The 17180-nt window shown below is 36.1% G+C and overlaps 1 protein-coding gene across 1 annotated transcript; it reads left to right on the top strand.

Moving 5' to 3' along the window:
- Positions 1-420: 420 nt before the first annotated feature.
- LOC127854607 (protein mono-ADP-ribosyltransferase PARP11-like) lies at positions 421-15988 on the top strand. The gene is made up of 6 exons (XM_052389671.1): positions 421-454; positions 730-773; positions 1324-1449; positions 7109-7236; positions 9463-9617; positions 15648-15988. The coding sequence occupies exons 1-6, from the start codon at positions 421-423 to the stop codon at positions 15986-15988; spliced, it is 828 nt and encodes a 275-aa protein (XP_052245631.1).
- Positions 15989-17180: the final 1192 nt, after the last annotated feature.

Raw genomic sequence — 17180 nt, 5'->3', positions numbered from 1 at the left:
TATTTGTTGATAAAATCATTCCAATTTGGTCCATTTTATTGATAAAAAATGCTCAAATTTGCCATTTTATCGATTTAAAAGATCCCAATTAGACTCAAAATGGCTAAGACTGTGCATGAAGGCTGAACTGTCTGAAACTAATGTTGAAAATATCATTGATATATATATTTTAATTTTAAGAAAAAGGTCAAAGACATTCAGCTGTGAATATTATATTCATACAAACATGTGTATTGATATAATAAACATCATTACATATAAACAAGTGAATTTTTCATTTTCCCCTTTTCCTAAAAAACGACGCATTTTTTCCCCTTTGGACGGGCCCCGCCACCATTCCCCTACAAGTGAAAAAAAAACACTGATTTTGGTACTCGTTTTTTTCCAAATTTGGTGATTTCACGATGCGAAAAATTCCCAATGGGATGGGCACCGGACCTGTTCCCAATTGGGTGTAAAAAATCACTGTCTTCTAGGACACTGATACTTTATTATGACGTGTTTTTTTTTCCCCAATTTAAAATAATCTCTGTTTTAAATGTATTTATCAGTATTTATTTTCATCAGCTTTTCTTCTCAAACACTTCATTTCAACCACTATGGTACTGACAGCAAACAGCATAAAACTTGACTAGACTAGGAGTTACTTGCAGGCTGTTCTGGTTTTATGCTGGTTGCATGTAGCCATTTTCACTCTGCTTCTGAGCACATTGTTTGGTGCTGTTTCAGACATGGATGTTGACATACCTGAAGAAGACCTAGACAATGATAACGTGGGTAACACACTTGAGAAGAGTCATCAATATGGTTGCAAAGTTGTTGATATAAAGCTCATTAATTCTCTGCATGAAAGTTGGCAAACAATAATTGGGCTGTTCAGAGATTATTTGAATTATTTTTTATGGCTCCTTTTCCGGGTAGGAAGCATAAAGAAGAGCACTTTTCTGTTCAACTGTGGTTCGTAACTATATTTAAAGTATTTAAAACTTTTCCAACATGTTCACCGGCAAATAAACCTGGCAACAAAGTATTAGTCCCACTTATTTTGAACATTAATGGAGTCATATAACCTATATCAAATTAATACCTGTACCAGTGTTATCCAGAAGAAATAGAGAAGCCAGTTATATTTTCAAAGTAGTCAGTTACTAAGCAATAAAATGATTGTATTTGCACCATTTCAATTGATATGTTGAGGGAAAAAGCTGGCATCTAGATTGAATGTAACCGGTGAAATAGCCGGCTGCCAGTGCTTCTGGAGAACACTACTGTAATGCTACAATAAGTAACTGTTTATTGTAAGAGATTCACATACCTTTGCAGGCTGCTGCGGAGGAAATGGAGACAGATGAAGAAGCAGCCATCAGTAGTGAGGGCAATTACTTCAAGAAGTATGAAAATTGCCCTGGGCACTGGGACCCCATGGATGAGAGAGAGGTGAACAAAAAGGTACTTTTAAAAGATTTTAGCTGTGCTCTGGGAAAAGGGGGCTTAACGCATGTCCGCCTAGTCCTGATATTTATTAATAAGACATATCTTTTATATATAAAAGATTATAAAATGGAAAGCCCCGTTATTGATAAGCCTTTGGGGACTGCACACAATAAACAGGGATGATACTTTATGCAGATGCATGGAGCCCCTTTACCACGGGGAGTTCTTTTTTTTTTCAATGCTTTGAGAATTTTGTAAAGAATTATGATTTCTTGCAATTTGGAAATATCAAGGAAAAGGACTTAAGATGTTATTAAGGTAGAGCCACTGTAATGATTTTCCGCGATTTCTTCAAAGATCGAAGAGCCTTTTGACCTGTTTACTTATGGATATCTAATTTTAGCAAGTACTAATGTGAAGATGTCGTGGCCGAGTGGTTAAGGCGATAGACAAGAAATCTTTTGGGATCTTCCTGCGCAGGTTGGAATCATGCAAACAACGCATACTTTTTGCGACGCCTTTTAGGCCACGACTTTTTTTTTTATTGGTTTACAAAAATTATTTTGAAAATGGTCCATCGGGCGGTCGAAAAAAAAAAAAAAAAAACATCATTGGAAAATTAAGTTAATACTAATAACATCAGAACAAAGACATCATATCTTTTATAACCTTAACACAGAGACGAAAAATCAAAATATGCAATGAAAGACATCTATATCTTCAAATGAAATGAGTCACCTAAAAGCACCTTTTGTAACATCAGGATATTTTAAACACTCCATTAAATGACATGCGTTCTTCTCCCATTAAAACGAAAAACTGCGCTTCATTTCCGTAATTCGATGCGCACCATTACGCAATGCGATGCCCGTTGCATAAATCTCATATAAGATAAACTACTCATACACAAAGTATGTGTTTGCTCTTATTCGACTTATGACATCGTCCATGCAAAAAATCGAGGTAGATCGATCCCCGCGTCGTCGCGGTAATGTTTGTTAAAGTTGTTGTTGTCATGAAAACTCGTTGATTTACAACGCAAAACGTCTTATTTGAACTGACGCGAATTAATACAATCATATTTGTCAACTTGGCTTTTGCTTTATTTTGATAATTTAATCAGAAGTTTAATGTTACCAAGTTTTTTTACTGGAATTGTAAACAAGGAGCCAGTTAAAGTCTTCCGAAAATGTGCAGTCTGTGTGAATTGACAGTTTGACGTCATCAAAGGAAAGCCGCTTGCTGTCTCAAGCAATAAAGCGACAAATTTCGCGCCGACAAAATTGGCTTCCTTTGTCTAGCAATCAACATGCCGAACCAATCGTGCGTTTGTTTCTCAATTGCAATCCTCCAATTTAATAATAGCACGTGCATAGCTCCGCCTTCGAATCTTTTGCAGAGAACGGAGGCGGAGTTTAACGGTTAATTGAGCTAGTATTTTACGCAAGTTGAGTTCCGATTTGCCGAAATTACTCGGCCCTAAGCATTAAAACGACAAATACATTTATCAATGATTTTCTGAGATATACCGATTTGTTCCGATTTCCAAACTTTCTGTACAGTTCCTATAAACTATGGTGGACGTGTTTACAAAATTCCTAAACACATATATCCTAAATAATGGCAGTGTTTTATTGGATTATTTATACTAATTATCAAATTGCACGGTAATACTTTTTTTATCTACTATAATATCGGGTTTGTTTAATATAATAAACATGTTAAACAATATAGTTGCGTAACAGACTCGGAAATAAATTTTGATGCGGTCGACATTTTACTGACGCTGATTTTCCTATTGTCTGTAAACAAATAAATTTTGAGAAGTGCCCATAAAAGGACTGGTACATACTGTGTCACATTGAAAAATATCCCGATCTCTGCAATATATGTGAACCAATCGTTGATTGTACTTACTTGATTTTATTCGCAACCGTACTCAAACCGGATCGTTTTTTTTCTCGGTTCGCACGTTTTTCAGTGCGGTCGGGAATAAAATATATAAAAAAAGACGATTTTCCGATTTTATTTTTTTTCCCATTTTCCAAAAATTAGGGTCGGCGGTTTTGTAAACCAAGAAATATAAAAGTCGTGGCCTTATTTCTTTTCTAACGTAATTTGATTTAATATAGCATATAAGCTATGTTTATTGTTAAATAGTCCGGTTTTCCAGCAATAACACAAAAATTGCAATAATTACCTGTATAAACCAAGCTTTGCATCAAAGTACAAAATTTTCATATTTTCATTAGCATGGCGCTAGTGCTCGCTCAAATATCCAAAATTAAAGTGTAAATCCAGTGATTTTTTTGCTTTTATTTGTTACAGCCTGTGTCATTTGAATCGGGAAAATTAGCGCGATAAACCATGAAATTGGGAAAAATAGCGCGATAAACCATGAAATTGGGAAAAATTAAGCATTATAAATATGATTATAAGTAACAAAATTAATATTGTTTTTAAGTGCATGTTCAAGGGGTTTTCACTCCTTTTTGGGAAAAGGAGTCTGGTCTAATTGGGATTTTTTTTATTCAATAAAAGTGGCAAATTTGGTAATTATTTATCGTCAAAGAAAACTAAATTGAAGATATATATTTTGTAGGATGTTTGAAAAATAAAGTTGAGATCTAGAGTTATGAAATCATAATAAAGTCATAAGAGACTTCTTTCTTTAAAAAAAAAAAGTTTTTTTTTTTGGAAATTGGGCTTTTTTGGGAAATTTTGGTCAGATTTTTGGGAAAAAACGTGGAATTTTGCGATTTGGAAGCAGCCGCAAATCGGCGGTAATTTTGAGCAAAAAAAATCACTGAAAACTGTCTATTTCTTGGTATTTTTGCTGTATATATTGTATATATAAAAGTTCAAAATATTACTGAAATGATACTATTTTGAATTTTATGACACTTTGTTTTTAACCAACCCAATTTCTACATGGCTGAAACCACTTACATTTCATTAGGCTCTTCCATAGATAACAAGTTATAAAAAATTAATGTCTGTAAAAAAAGAATACTTATTTGATCTTGTTTAAACTTTAAACACCTTTACTGCATCTGAACACACACCAACTGCATGCCCATATTTGGAAATCTGGATGAATTATGAAACTTTCATATACCCCAGGGGTGCAAATAAACTGGACAAAAGCCGAGCGTGGGGGTGGTTTGAAAAAATTAGTATTTTTTTAAAAAAAGCATGGAAAGCCTACCTAAAAATTTGCATGTAGTTCAGTGAAATGATGCTGATTAAGAAAATAATGCATTAGATTATATTTGGAAAGGAGCACATAACAGTGGCTCTACCTTCATTCAAACAAGTGTAACAATAGCTAAATTTGGTATTTTAAATGTGTTCATCAATTTTAAATGTGTTAATCTATTCTTAATGTGTTTATATATTATAAATCACTAAAATATGTTTATTTATTGTAAATCTACGCCTTTGATGATTTGCATTTTTAAAGTATTAAGTCTAATTTGTAATTTATGTCACTTATCAGTAATACTCAATTTTCCTACAAATCAGATTTGATAAGTAATTCAGGAAGCTTGAGCGTTAGTTTCAAAGACCTTTCTTGTAAATACCGGTACATGTATCGCCTGTGTTTGAAGGACTTGAATGTTGAGGCCAAAGGCATAATTATAAACCATGGGATCGATTGCAGTCTTAACATCAGTAATCTTTTCCTAAACAGGTTTGGCATGAATTCATCCTTTTTTTAACAGGTTTGGCATGTATTGAAGACTTAGATTGTCATTAAATGATTATGCTTTATTTTGATAAATTTAAACATTGGATAATATTTTGATAAATTTAAACATTGGATCTTAAAAGCTCCAATTAAAAAACAATAATAAAATTAAATAAACAAAAAAAGTAACCCTCAACTGAGCTCGAACCATTGGCCCCTGGAGCTGAAGTCTATGGCTTAGACCATTTGGCCATCCGTGCTCATACAATGAGTAATGTGTTTTCAGGGGTGTCAATTTTCTGGATTATTCCGGAAATCCGGATTTGAGCCGTCCAGGGTTGATTTTGAGGTGAATGTAAAGGGGTTGGGGGTACGGACAAAATTCTTTTAGTGTGGGATCATTTCAGAATGAATATTGTTATAGCATCGTCGGCATTCCGGACATTTGCGCTTGGTACCGATTTTATTTATTGATTTCTGATTGGTAAGCGGCTGGCACTGACATGAGCAGTAACTGACAAAGTAAAGCACTGCAATATCATATTTTAAAACAATATGTTAATCAAATTATATATTGACTGCGTATTTGCTAGGTTACTGGTTACTGGTTTACATTTTCTGCAGTCAAACGATATGCATATTTTATTTCATTTGCAAATGATGTATCGGGACATGTTTTCGGACAGTCGTTTTCGGATACAGTATGGTTTGTCCATTTTAATTTAATTTTGAAGTTCTTAATATCATTTGTTTAGAATGACAAATACACATGCGTTGTTACGGATGGTTTGGTTTATAATATTTCGCATTGTACTCACCAGAAAATGCACCTAGAAAGACTATAAAAAAAAGAACAATAAGCTAGGGCTCGGGGGGTTGGGCCCTCCTACGGCCTCAGACTCTCGGCTTAATTTTCCGGATTTAAAATTTGGGACAATTGACACCCCTTGTTTTATACTTTATATCAGCAATCCTTGTAGTATCACAAAATCTAACGACAACAACAGAACTTTCCAAATTATTCATTTGTTTCGCGTTGCTACGCTTTATAATTTTCAGGTTTTTTCATCCTCAAAAGATGCATATAATGGATATTTCATAGCATGGTAAATGTTCAGTATTACTGTTTCCTCAAAATATCTAAACTTCAACTCAAATTTGTGAATCTTAAACCTTTTTTTTATGTCCCCCACTATAGTAGTGGGGGACATATTGTTTTTGCCCTGTCTGTCTGTCTGTTGGTCTGTTGGTCTGTTTGCGCCAACTTTAACATTTTGCAATAACTTTTGCTATATTGAAGATAACAATTTCATATTTGGCATGCATGTGTATCTCATGAAGCTGCACATTTTGAGTGGTGAAAGGTCAAGGTCAAGGTCATCCTTCAAGGTCAGAGGTCAAATATATGTGGCCAAAATCGCTCATTTTATGAATACTTTTGCAATATTTAAGATAGCAACTTGATATTTGGCATGCATGTGTATCTCATGAAGCTGCATATTTTGAGTGGTAAAAGGTCAAGGTCATCCTTCAAGGTCAGAGGTCAAATATAGGTGGCCCAAATCGCTTATTTTATAAATACTTTTGCAATATTGAAGATAGCAACTTGATATTTGGCATGCATGTGCATCTCATGGAGCTGCACATTTTGAGTGGTGAAAGGTCAAGGTCAAGGTCATCCTTCAAGGTCAGAGGTCAAATATATGTGGCCCAAATCGCTTATTTTATGAATACTTTTGCAATATTGAAGATAGCAACTTGATATTTGGCATGCATGTGTATCTCATGGAGCTGCACATGTTGAATGGTGAAAGGTCAAGGTCAAGGTCATCCTTCACAAGGTCAAGGTCATCCTACAAGGTCAAACATAATATAGGGGGACATTGTGTTTCACAAACACATCTTGTTTAAATTTGTCAATTTACCTAAACGTGAAAAGGCCCCTTTAACTTGTTTCAGGGCTATGCAAACATTCCTCTCCAGGAAGGCAGCCCAGAGTATTATGATGTTGTGTTGCCCTTTTTTAAGTCAATGGTGGATCGCTCTGAATCAGTCGAGGTGACTCGTGTATACAGGGTGCAGAATCCCATAAAGTGGAAATACTACACTGTGTAAGTGTGCTTGTGGTTGTGTTTTAAACAAAATACTGCGTTATCAGCAAGTGAACAAATAAGTCTGTTTTTGTTTGTAATAGATATTGCTGTTCAAGTTTTTTTAAAGTATTTTATGCACCCGGATCGAAAGATCGGGGGCATATTGTTTTTGGCCTGTCTTTCTGTAATTCATTTATTGTGTGTGTCCAAAAACTTTAACCTTGGTTAAAGTTTGGTCATAACTTTTTTAATATTGAAGATAGCAACTTGATATTTGGCATGCATGTGTATCTCATGGAGCTGCACATTTTGAGTGGTGAAAGATCAAGGTCAAGGTAATCCTTCAAGGTCAAAAGTATTTTTTTTTTCTAAACCTGCCAAATGATATATTGAAATTTTATTTCAAAGCGGCGCAATAGGGTGCATTGTGTTTCTGATAAACACATCTCTTGTTTAAAATTAAAATGAATGCGTTTTTGTAAATTACATGAGTTACAATAAGAGCACACAAAACCAGATGAGCAGCCTCATGGGTGCGTGCCATTGTCAAGGTGTTTGGCTTTAATTAAGAAAAGTGAAACTGTTTATAATAGCCAATAGAAGTCCTTATCAAAGAAGGCCCAAGAAGTGCATCAGTCATTATCTCCATGTGTTGAAAGAAGGCATTTCTTCCATAAAGTGTCACTCTGCAAAGAAACTGAACATTTAACCCAAAAGGCATGTGAATGAATATTAAAGTTGGTTTATTCTATTTTGTAACAAGCTTTTAAAAATACCCATTATTCACATTCAGAAGATGACACAAAGCAATTTGTCTAAAGTTCAGGGTTTTTCACACTAATTTTTATGCCCCCCTTCGAAGAAGAGGGGGTATATTGCTTTGCTCATGTCGGTCTGTCGGTCGGTCTGTCTGTCAGTCTGTCGGTCCGTCCACCAGGTGGTTGTCAGACGATAACTCAAGAACGCTTGGGCCTAGGATCATGAAACTTCACAGGAACATTGATCATGACTCGCAGCTGACCCCTATTGATTTTGAGGTCACTAGGTCAAAGGTCAAGGTCACGATGACCCGAAATAGTAAAATGGTTTTTGGATGATAACTCAAGAACGCTTATGCCTAGGATCATAAAACTTGATAGGTAGATTGATTATGACTAGCAGATGACCTCTGTTGATTTTCAGGTCACTAAGTCAAAGGTCAAGGTCACGGTGACCCGAAATAGTAAAATGGTTTCCGGATGATAATTCAAGAACGCTTATGCCTAGGATCATGAAACTTGATAGGTAGATTGATCATGACTCGCAGATGACCCCTATTGATTTTCAGGTCACTAGGTCAAAGGTCAAGGTCACGGTGACCCGAAATAGTAAAATGGTTTCCGGATGATAACTCAAGAACGCTTATGCCTAGGATCATGAAACTTGATAGGTACATTGATCATGACTCACAGATGACCCCTTTTGATTTTGAGGTCACTAGATCAAAGGTCACGGTGACCCGAAATAGTAAAATGGTTTCCGGATGATAACTCAAGAACGCTTATGCCTAGGATCATGAAACTTGATAGGTACCTTGATCATGACTGGCTGATGACCCCTATAAATTTTCAGGTCACTAGGTCAAAGGTCAAGGTCACAGTGACCCGAAATAGTAAAATGGTTTCCTGATGATAACTCAAGAAAGCTTATGGCTAGGATCATGAAACTTCATAGGTACATTGATCATGACTCGCAGATGACCCCTATTGATTTTCAGGTCACTAGGTCAAAGGTCAAGGTCACAGTGACAAAAAACGTATTTACAAAATGGCTGTCACTACAACTGAGAGCCCATAAGGGGGGCATGCATGTTTTACAAACAGCCCTTGTTCCCGATTGGGCCCGTACTGGTACTTTTTTAAAATATGGCCAAAAAAGAATCAGGAAGTTCAGTTCAGTTAGTATCAGCCATGCCTGTTGAGCTTTACCTTTTGGAATTTTCTTGTCCAGATCATAACTCTTAGAATTAATGCAATTTAGTTTCACTTATTAAAAGAACATAATGATATAAGCTATAAAATCTCATAATTAAACAACATACAGTAAGAAACGTTATGTAAAAGTAACCTGGTGAAAGTTCCATTAACCCATCCTTATTCAAAACTGATTTTTTGGCCAATATTGCATTTCTCGTCTGTCAGGCAAGTGTTTGGTCTATAAAGAATGCTAAAGTAAGTTAACATGTCTTGTCTACCGAAAATGCAGAAAAAAGGAAGAGATGATCTTAGATAGCGAGGGCTCTGGGAAAGCTCTTGAAGAATACCTGTTTCATGGAACCTCTTCCGATGCCCTGGATGCCATTTGTAGAAAGGGGCTTGACCCAAGAATCAATGGCAAACATGGTACAACGTATGGAAAAGGTGAGTGGACATGTTAAAGATAAATCTGTTTAATTTATGTAAATATCAAATAAACTTGAACAGCCTTAAAGCCCAAACTTGACATGGACTTTTTCAGATGTTCAGAGGTTTTCCTGCTATTAGCCATTTGCACACATTTGTGAGCTGGCGAGACAATTGCAAAAGTGTCCATTTTTAAAGTAGTAAAAAATCCGATATTTTTTTTTACAAATATTCTTTGAGTCAAAAGCAAGCTACTGAAGCAGCAAAAACATAAGCTGACAGTGTCTGTGGATTATAAATAGTTATTAATGAACATAAGCGACATACAGGTCCAATGGCAAAACTGAAACCACTAAATGTTATAGATGGTGTTTGTAATGCGATCCACAAATTTTATATGTATGATTAACGAGTTAACAATCACCATGATGAAATTGAATAATCCATAGACAAACACTCGGAAAACTGTTATTTGAAAGATAATTAGAGCTTGTAAAAACAGTGGAATTCCGAAATATTGAGTGTCTAAAATCTGACAATAACCAAATATAAGTGTGTATATATAAATATGTTGATTTCATTTGAGATCTCTGATGTTCAGATGTTTGATGTTTATTTTTTATTCAGATGCACAGTTTGTGTGGTAAAATGTTTAATAACATAGTTCTGATACATTAATGCAGCATTCTGTTTTATTGATGGTTTTAAATATAAAGGAGCGATTTACCGGCATATAACAATTTTTATTTTCCAAATAAATGTTGTATCAATAATTTTGGGCCAGTGAAACCACTGCATGTCTACATTCAGATAAAATACAAGATTACTGATTATTCCAATTGTGGTGGAGTGCAGTTTGGTACTTGTTAAACCTTTTTACAGATTTTTTATAAGTTTAAAACTTGTATACATGAACAGATTTCAAGACGTCAGCTTTTTGAATTTGAAGTTTAAGTGTGATCTATTAGTCCTGGATACAAAAATATTATGCAATTGCAACAGTTTCTGCTCAGTAGTATAATTAGCTCACCTTAGCAAAAATTACTCTTTGTGAGCTATTGCTGTAAGTCTATGTGCAGCATTGTGTGTTGTCAGGTGTCATCTTTTAGCTCTTTAACAATTTGAAGCCATATTTTTTTAGCAAATGTTAACAAAGAAATCTGGACAGAATGTTTATATTAAAAATAAAAATTATTTTTGCCATTTTAGCTCAACTGATCTTACAAAAGCTCATTGTTAGCTTTTCTGAACAGTTTTTAGCTCGACTATTATATATGAAATATATATAGTGGAGCTATCCTACTCACCCCGACGTCGGCGTTTCCGTTCAGTTAGCGTGCAAATGTTAAAGTTTTCGTACTACCCCAATTATTTTCATTGTCCCTTGACATATTGCTTTCATATTTATGCTCCCCTTCGAAGAAGAGGGGTTATATTGTTTTGCACATATAGGTCAGTCCGTCGGTCCGTCCACCGAATGTTTTCCGGATGATAACTCAAGAACGCTTACGCCTAGGATCATGAAACTTCATAGGTACATTGATCATGACACGCAGATGACCCCTATTGATTTTCAGGTCACTAGGTCAAAGGTCAAGGTCACGGTGACTAGAACCAGTAAAATGGTTTGCGGATGATAACTCAAGAACGCTTAAGCCTAGGATCATGAAACTTCATAGGTACTATGATCACGACTTGCAGATGACCTCATTGATTTTCAGGTCACAATGTCAAAGGTCAAGGTCACTGTAACTCGACACAGAAAAATGGTTTCCGGATGATAACTCAAGAACGCTTACGCTAGGATCATGAAACTTCATAGCTACATTGATCATGACTCGCAGATGACCCCTATTGATTTTCAGGTCACTAGGTCAAAGGTCAAGGTCACAGTTACTCGAACCAGTAAAATGGTTTTCGGATGATAACTCAAGAACGCTTATGCCTAGGATCATGAAACTTCATAGTTACATTGATCATGACTTGCCGATGACCCCTATTGATTTTCAGGTCACTAGGTCAAAGGTCACGGTGACTTGACACAGTAAAATGGTTTCCGGATGATAACTCTAGAAAGCTTACGCCTAGGATCATGAAACTTCATAGGTACATTGATCATGACTGGCAGATGACCCCTATTGAATTTCAGGTCACTATGTTAAAGGTCAAGGTCACAGTGACAAAATACGTATTCACACAATGGCTGCCACTACAACTGACAGCCCATATGGGGGGCATGCATGTTTTACAAACAGCCCTTGTTTGCATACTTGTGTACCAACATGACCCCAACCTATAAACAAGAGCAGACAACTCTATCAAGCATTTTGTCATAATTATGGCCCCTTTTCCACTTAGAATATGCAGCAAATGTTAAAGTTTTTGTACTACCCCATTTATTTTCATTGTCCCTTGACATTTTGCTTTCATATTTTGCATACTTGTTTACTAACATCACCCCAACCTATAAACAAGAGCAGACAACTCTATCAAGCATTTTATCATAATTATTGCCCCTTTTATACTTAGAATATGCATATTATTGATAAATCTATGTTAAAGTTTGCGTACTACCCCAAATATTTCCTATATCCTTTGATATATTGATTTTTCATGTTGCATACTTGTTTACCAACATGACCCCAACCTATAAACAAGAGCAGACAACTGTATCAAGCATTTTTACATACTTATGGGCCCTTTTACACTTAGATAATTGAACATTTTGCTTAAATTGCCATAACTCTTTATTTATGATCACATTTTATTATAACTTTGACAAAACAACACTTACCTGAATACCACAATGGATTCCACCCAAACAATACCCCACGCCCCAACCCAGAATCCCTTCCCCCCCCCACCCAACCTCCCCCCCAAATCCCCCCCCCCCCCCCCCCACAAATTTTTAGCTCACCTGATTGCTCAGGTGAGCTTTTGTGACCGGTCTTTGTCCGTCGTATGTCCGTCCATTAACATTTGCTCGTAAACACTCTAGAGGCCACATTTCTTGTCCCATCTTCATGAAACTTGGTCAGAAGCTTTGTCCCAATGAAATCTCGGCCAAGTTCGAAACTGGGTTGTGCCTGGTCAAAAACTAGGTCACTAGGTCAAAAAAAAGAAAAACCTTGTAAACACTGTAGAAGTCACATTTCATGCCCAATCTTCATGTTACTTTGTCAAAATGTTTGTCCTAATGATATCTTGGTTGAGTTCAAAAGTGGTTCTGATCCGTTGAAAAACATGGCCGCCAGTGGGAGGGGCAGTTTTCCTTATTTGACTATGGAGAAACCTTGTAAACACTCTAGAAGTCACAATTTTTGCCCAATCATCATGAAAGTTGGTCAAAACATTGGTTCAATTGATGTCTCGGACGAGTTCGAAAATGGTCGAGATCGGTGAAAAAACATGGCCGCCAGTGGGCGGGGCATTTTTCTCTATATGTATATAGTGGCAGTTTTCCCAATTTGGCTATAGAGAAACCTTGTAAACACTCTAGAAGTCACAATTTTTGCCCAATCATCATGAAAGTTGGTCAAAACATTGGTTTTATTGATATCTCAGAGTTTGAAAATGGTCAGGATCGGTGAAAAAACATGGCTGCCAGTGGGCGGGGCATTTTTCTCTATATGTATATTGTGAAAACATGTGAACACAGAAGAAGTCACATTTTTGGCCCAATTTTTATGAAATCTGCATAGAACATTTGTTTCCTTGATACGAGAGTTGAGTTTAAAAATGGTTCCGGTCAGTTGAATAACATGGCTGCTGGAAGGGGGGGCAGTTTTCTCATTATGCCCCCCCCCCCCCCTTTCGAAATAGAGGGGGTATATTGTTTTGCTCATGTCGGTCCGTCTGTGCAACAGATGGTTTCTGGATGAAAACTCAAGAGCGCTTATGCCAAGGATCATGAATCTTTATAGGTACATTGATCATGACTCGCAGATGACCCCTATTGATTTTCAGGTCACTAGGTCAAAGGTCAAGGTCACGATGACCCGAAATGGTAAAATGGTTTCCGGATGATAACTCAAGAACGCTTATGCCTAGGATCATGAAACTTCATAGATACATTGATCATGACTCGCAGTTGACCCCTATTGATTTTCAGGTCACTAGGTCAAAGGTCAAGGTCACAGTAACCCAATGCAGTAAAATGGTTTCCGGATGATAACTCAAGAACGCTTATGCCTAGGATCATGAAACAACTCAAGAACGCTTATGCCTAGGATCATGAAACTTCATAGATACATTGATCATGACTCGCAGATAACCCCTATTGATTTTCAGGTCACTAGGTCAAAGGTCAAGGTCACATTGACTCAAAATAGTAAAATGGTTTCCGGATGATAACTCAAGAACGCTTATGCCTAGGATCATGAAACTTCATAGGTACAATGATCATGACTCGCAGATGACCCCTATCGATTTTCAGGTCACTAGGTCAAAGGTCAAGGTCACGGTGACCTGAAATAGTAAAATGGTTTCTGGATGATAACTCAAGAACGCTTATGCCTAGGATCATGAAACTTCATAGGTACAATAATCATGACTCGCAGATGACCCCTATTGATTTTCAGGTCACTAGGTCAAAGGTCAAGGTCATGGTGACCTGAAATAGTAAAATGGTTTCTGGATGATAACTCAAGAACGCTTATGCCTAGGATCATGAAACTTCATAGATACAATGATCATGACTCGCAGATGACCCCTATTGACTTTCAGGTCACTAGGTCAAAGGTCAAGGTCACGGTGACCTGAAATAGTAAAATGGTTTCTGGATGATGGCTCAAGAACGCTTATGCCTAGCATGACACTTCATAGGTATATTGATCATGACTCGCAGATGACCCCTATTGAGGTCAGGTCACTAGGTCAAAGGTCAAGGTCACAGTGCCAAAAAATGTATTCACACAATGGCTTTCAAGGTCACGGTGACTAAACTTAGAAAAATGGTTTCCGGATGATAACTCAAGAATGCTTACGCCTAGGACAATGAAACTTCATAGGTACATTGATCATGACTCGCAGATGAAATAATGATGAAACTTGACCAGGATGTTTGTCTGGACAATATCTAGGTCAAGTTTGACATTTGGTAAAGAATGAATGAACCGACTCCTCTCAGATGAGCGAACTTGGGCCATCTTGGTATTTTTGAAAGATCGTCTAATAAATTATTGAATATGAACAATTTCCCCATGATTGCTTACGTTATAATGTCAAGCACTCGAATAGTCGAGCACGCTGTCCTCTGACAGCTCTTGTTTTTTTTTGTGCCTTGTCGGTCGTCAACATTTACCTTGTGATCACTCGAGAGGAAACATAAATTGCCCAATCTTCATTAAACTTGTTCATAACATTAGTTTTATTGATGTCTTGGACAAGTTAAAAACTGGGTTAGATGGGGTCAAAAACTAGGTCAAGTAAAAAGATAAGGTTGTAAACTTTCTAGAAATCACATATTTTGCCGAATCATTATGAAACTTGCTCTGAACATTTTATCTCATGATTTTTTAGCTGAGTGTTGAACACTTTAGAAGTCAGTTTTTTTTTTTCAAAGTCATCTCGAAAGTTGATTGCAACATTTTTGAACCATGTGAATACTAAAAGCCACATTTTGTTGCCAAATCACTATGAAACTTACTCAGAAGATTTGTTCAAATAATAATGTGGGAGAGTTGACAAATGGTTCCAGTAAGTTGAAAAACATGGCCACCATGTGGCGATGCAGTTTTTCTACTATGAAACCTTTTTTAAGAGCAGAAGTAACATTTTTTGCCCAATCATCATGAAGCTTGCACAGAACATTTGTTCAAATAATATCTTATATGCTATAACTTCTATCAAAGCATTTATAGGGGGCATATGTCATCCTATGGTGACAGCTCTTGTTTATAAATATTTTAAAGTTTACCTCGAAATGTAAATTTCATTAAAAATGAACAGTATTGAACACATATTTTTATTAAATATTCAAAACTAACTTATCATGAATATTGACCTCTAAAAATATCATATTAATTTAAATGAATACATTTTTTGCAGGTTCCTATTTTGCCAAAAATGCGTCATACTCCCATCATTACACAGATCGGAGAAAGAAAATCAACCCAAATCTTGTTCACCCTGGACAGCCCGGTCCAAGCAGCGGCATGCAAACAGTTAAGGACAAGTTCAAAGCCAGGATGTTGTTTGCCAAGGTGCTGGTCGGTAGCTATACAATTGGAAATCCTCAACTACGTAAACCTCCGGCTCGGAATGCGGATGATCCTTTTGGGAAATGTTACGATTCTTGTGTGGATAATATTCAGGACCCCAAAATATTTGTGATATTTGACACGACTCAGGCCTATCCTGAGTACCTTATAGAGTACAGTTACAGTTAGAGTTATGGCATATCATTGTATGTGTTCCTGCTTTTTCTCCCAATTGTTAATATTAAAGAAGATTCCTTACTGTGCAGTTAGTTAAATGACTCGATTTTTCATACGGCTGCAATGATATCTGTCTGATATAACGTTGCCTGATATATGTTTTTATATCAGTTCAACAGGAAGTGGTTGTATCAGTCGATGTTTGGAGAAATGTTATATTACTAGGAATTAACTACAAAGTCAAAATAAAATAAAAGTAAAATAAAATCAGATTTAACAAAACAAACAATTTGATACCAAGATGAAATAAAAAATTTATACAAAAAGCTACACAAACAGCGAAATACATATTTTACAAATATTAAGAGCAAGTGCTCATGATGTCATTATTTAAAGGTCAAGCGTCAAAATTCATATTCATTCCTGCTAAAAATGCAGCTTTGTAGCAATTTTTTTTCATTATTGTGAAATTAAGTAGAGGTATGATAAACCAAAATACTAGTTGGCATCTGATCATTTTGTAATTTATCGGGCTCACCACGAATAAAATAACAGCTCAGCTAGCCTTGCCGTTGTATTATTCTAAGCCTTGTTTAATATATATAAAAAAGATCATGCACTAACCTGTTACTCTTTATATATATGGATCCAATTAATAAGCTGTTAGTAAGTTCATGGCTGAGTTGAGGTTACAAATATTGTTCGATATTCTAGCAAAAAAAGTGTTAACTTCATTACGAAGGAATGCTTTCCGGTTAGTTTGTTATTGTGGTACTAAGATTCATTGGCATTGTGTTAGTGTATCCAAAAAGCTTAAATATGTTTTTGTTATAAAGTATGTCATGTTAACATTTAAAGTCTCTTGTAAATATTTTTAAATTGGCAATCTACTGTATTTTATACTGTGTTATGTATGTGATAATATACTGTGTACATTGATGAGACTATAATAAATAAATTATATGTTTTTGTATAATTACATTTTAGTTGCTAAGGGATAACTATGTTGGAGTGGATAACGGAAAGATCTAAGGCACATTAGCAATGTGCTATGCCCTGATCACTTGCCCCTCTAGTCCATATAAACGGACTGCCAGAGCCTTTGATAATTTTTGCTATTGCGGCTCTGTCAGTCCATATGCACCCCTTCATAAACATGGGTGCAGATCAGCGCAGCGAATCGGTGCGCTTCACTAAACAGACC

Source organism: Dreissena polymorpha, chromosome 13 (genome assembly GCF_020536995.1).
Source record: "Dreissena polymorpha isolate Duluth1 chromosome 13, UMN_Dpol_1.0, whole genome shotgun sequence".
NCBI classification, from domain to species: Eukaryota; Metazoa; Mollusca; class Bivalvia; order Myida; family Dreissenidae; genus Dreissena; species Dreissena polymorpha.
Note: the sequence above shows the minus strand (reverse complement) of the source record. Positions and strands in the feature narration are given on the sequence as shown.

Coding starts and splice junctions, on each gene's coding strand:
- LOC127854607 (XM_052389671.1), top strand. CDS start 421: ATGGGATGGGCACCGGACCTGTTCCCAATTGGGT. Junction 455..729: donor GGACCTGTTCCCAATTGGGT/GTAAAAAATCAC, acceptor GTGCTGTTTCAG/ACATGGATGTTGACATACCT. Junction 7,237..9,462: donor AAGTGGAAATACTACACTGT/GTAAGTGTGCTT, acceptor CCGAAAATGCAG/AAAAAAGGAAGAGATGATCT.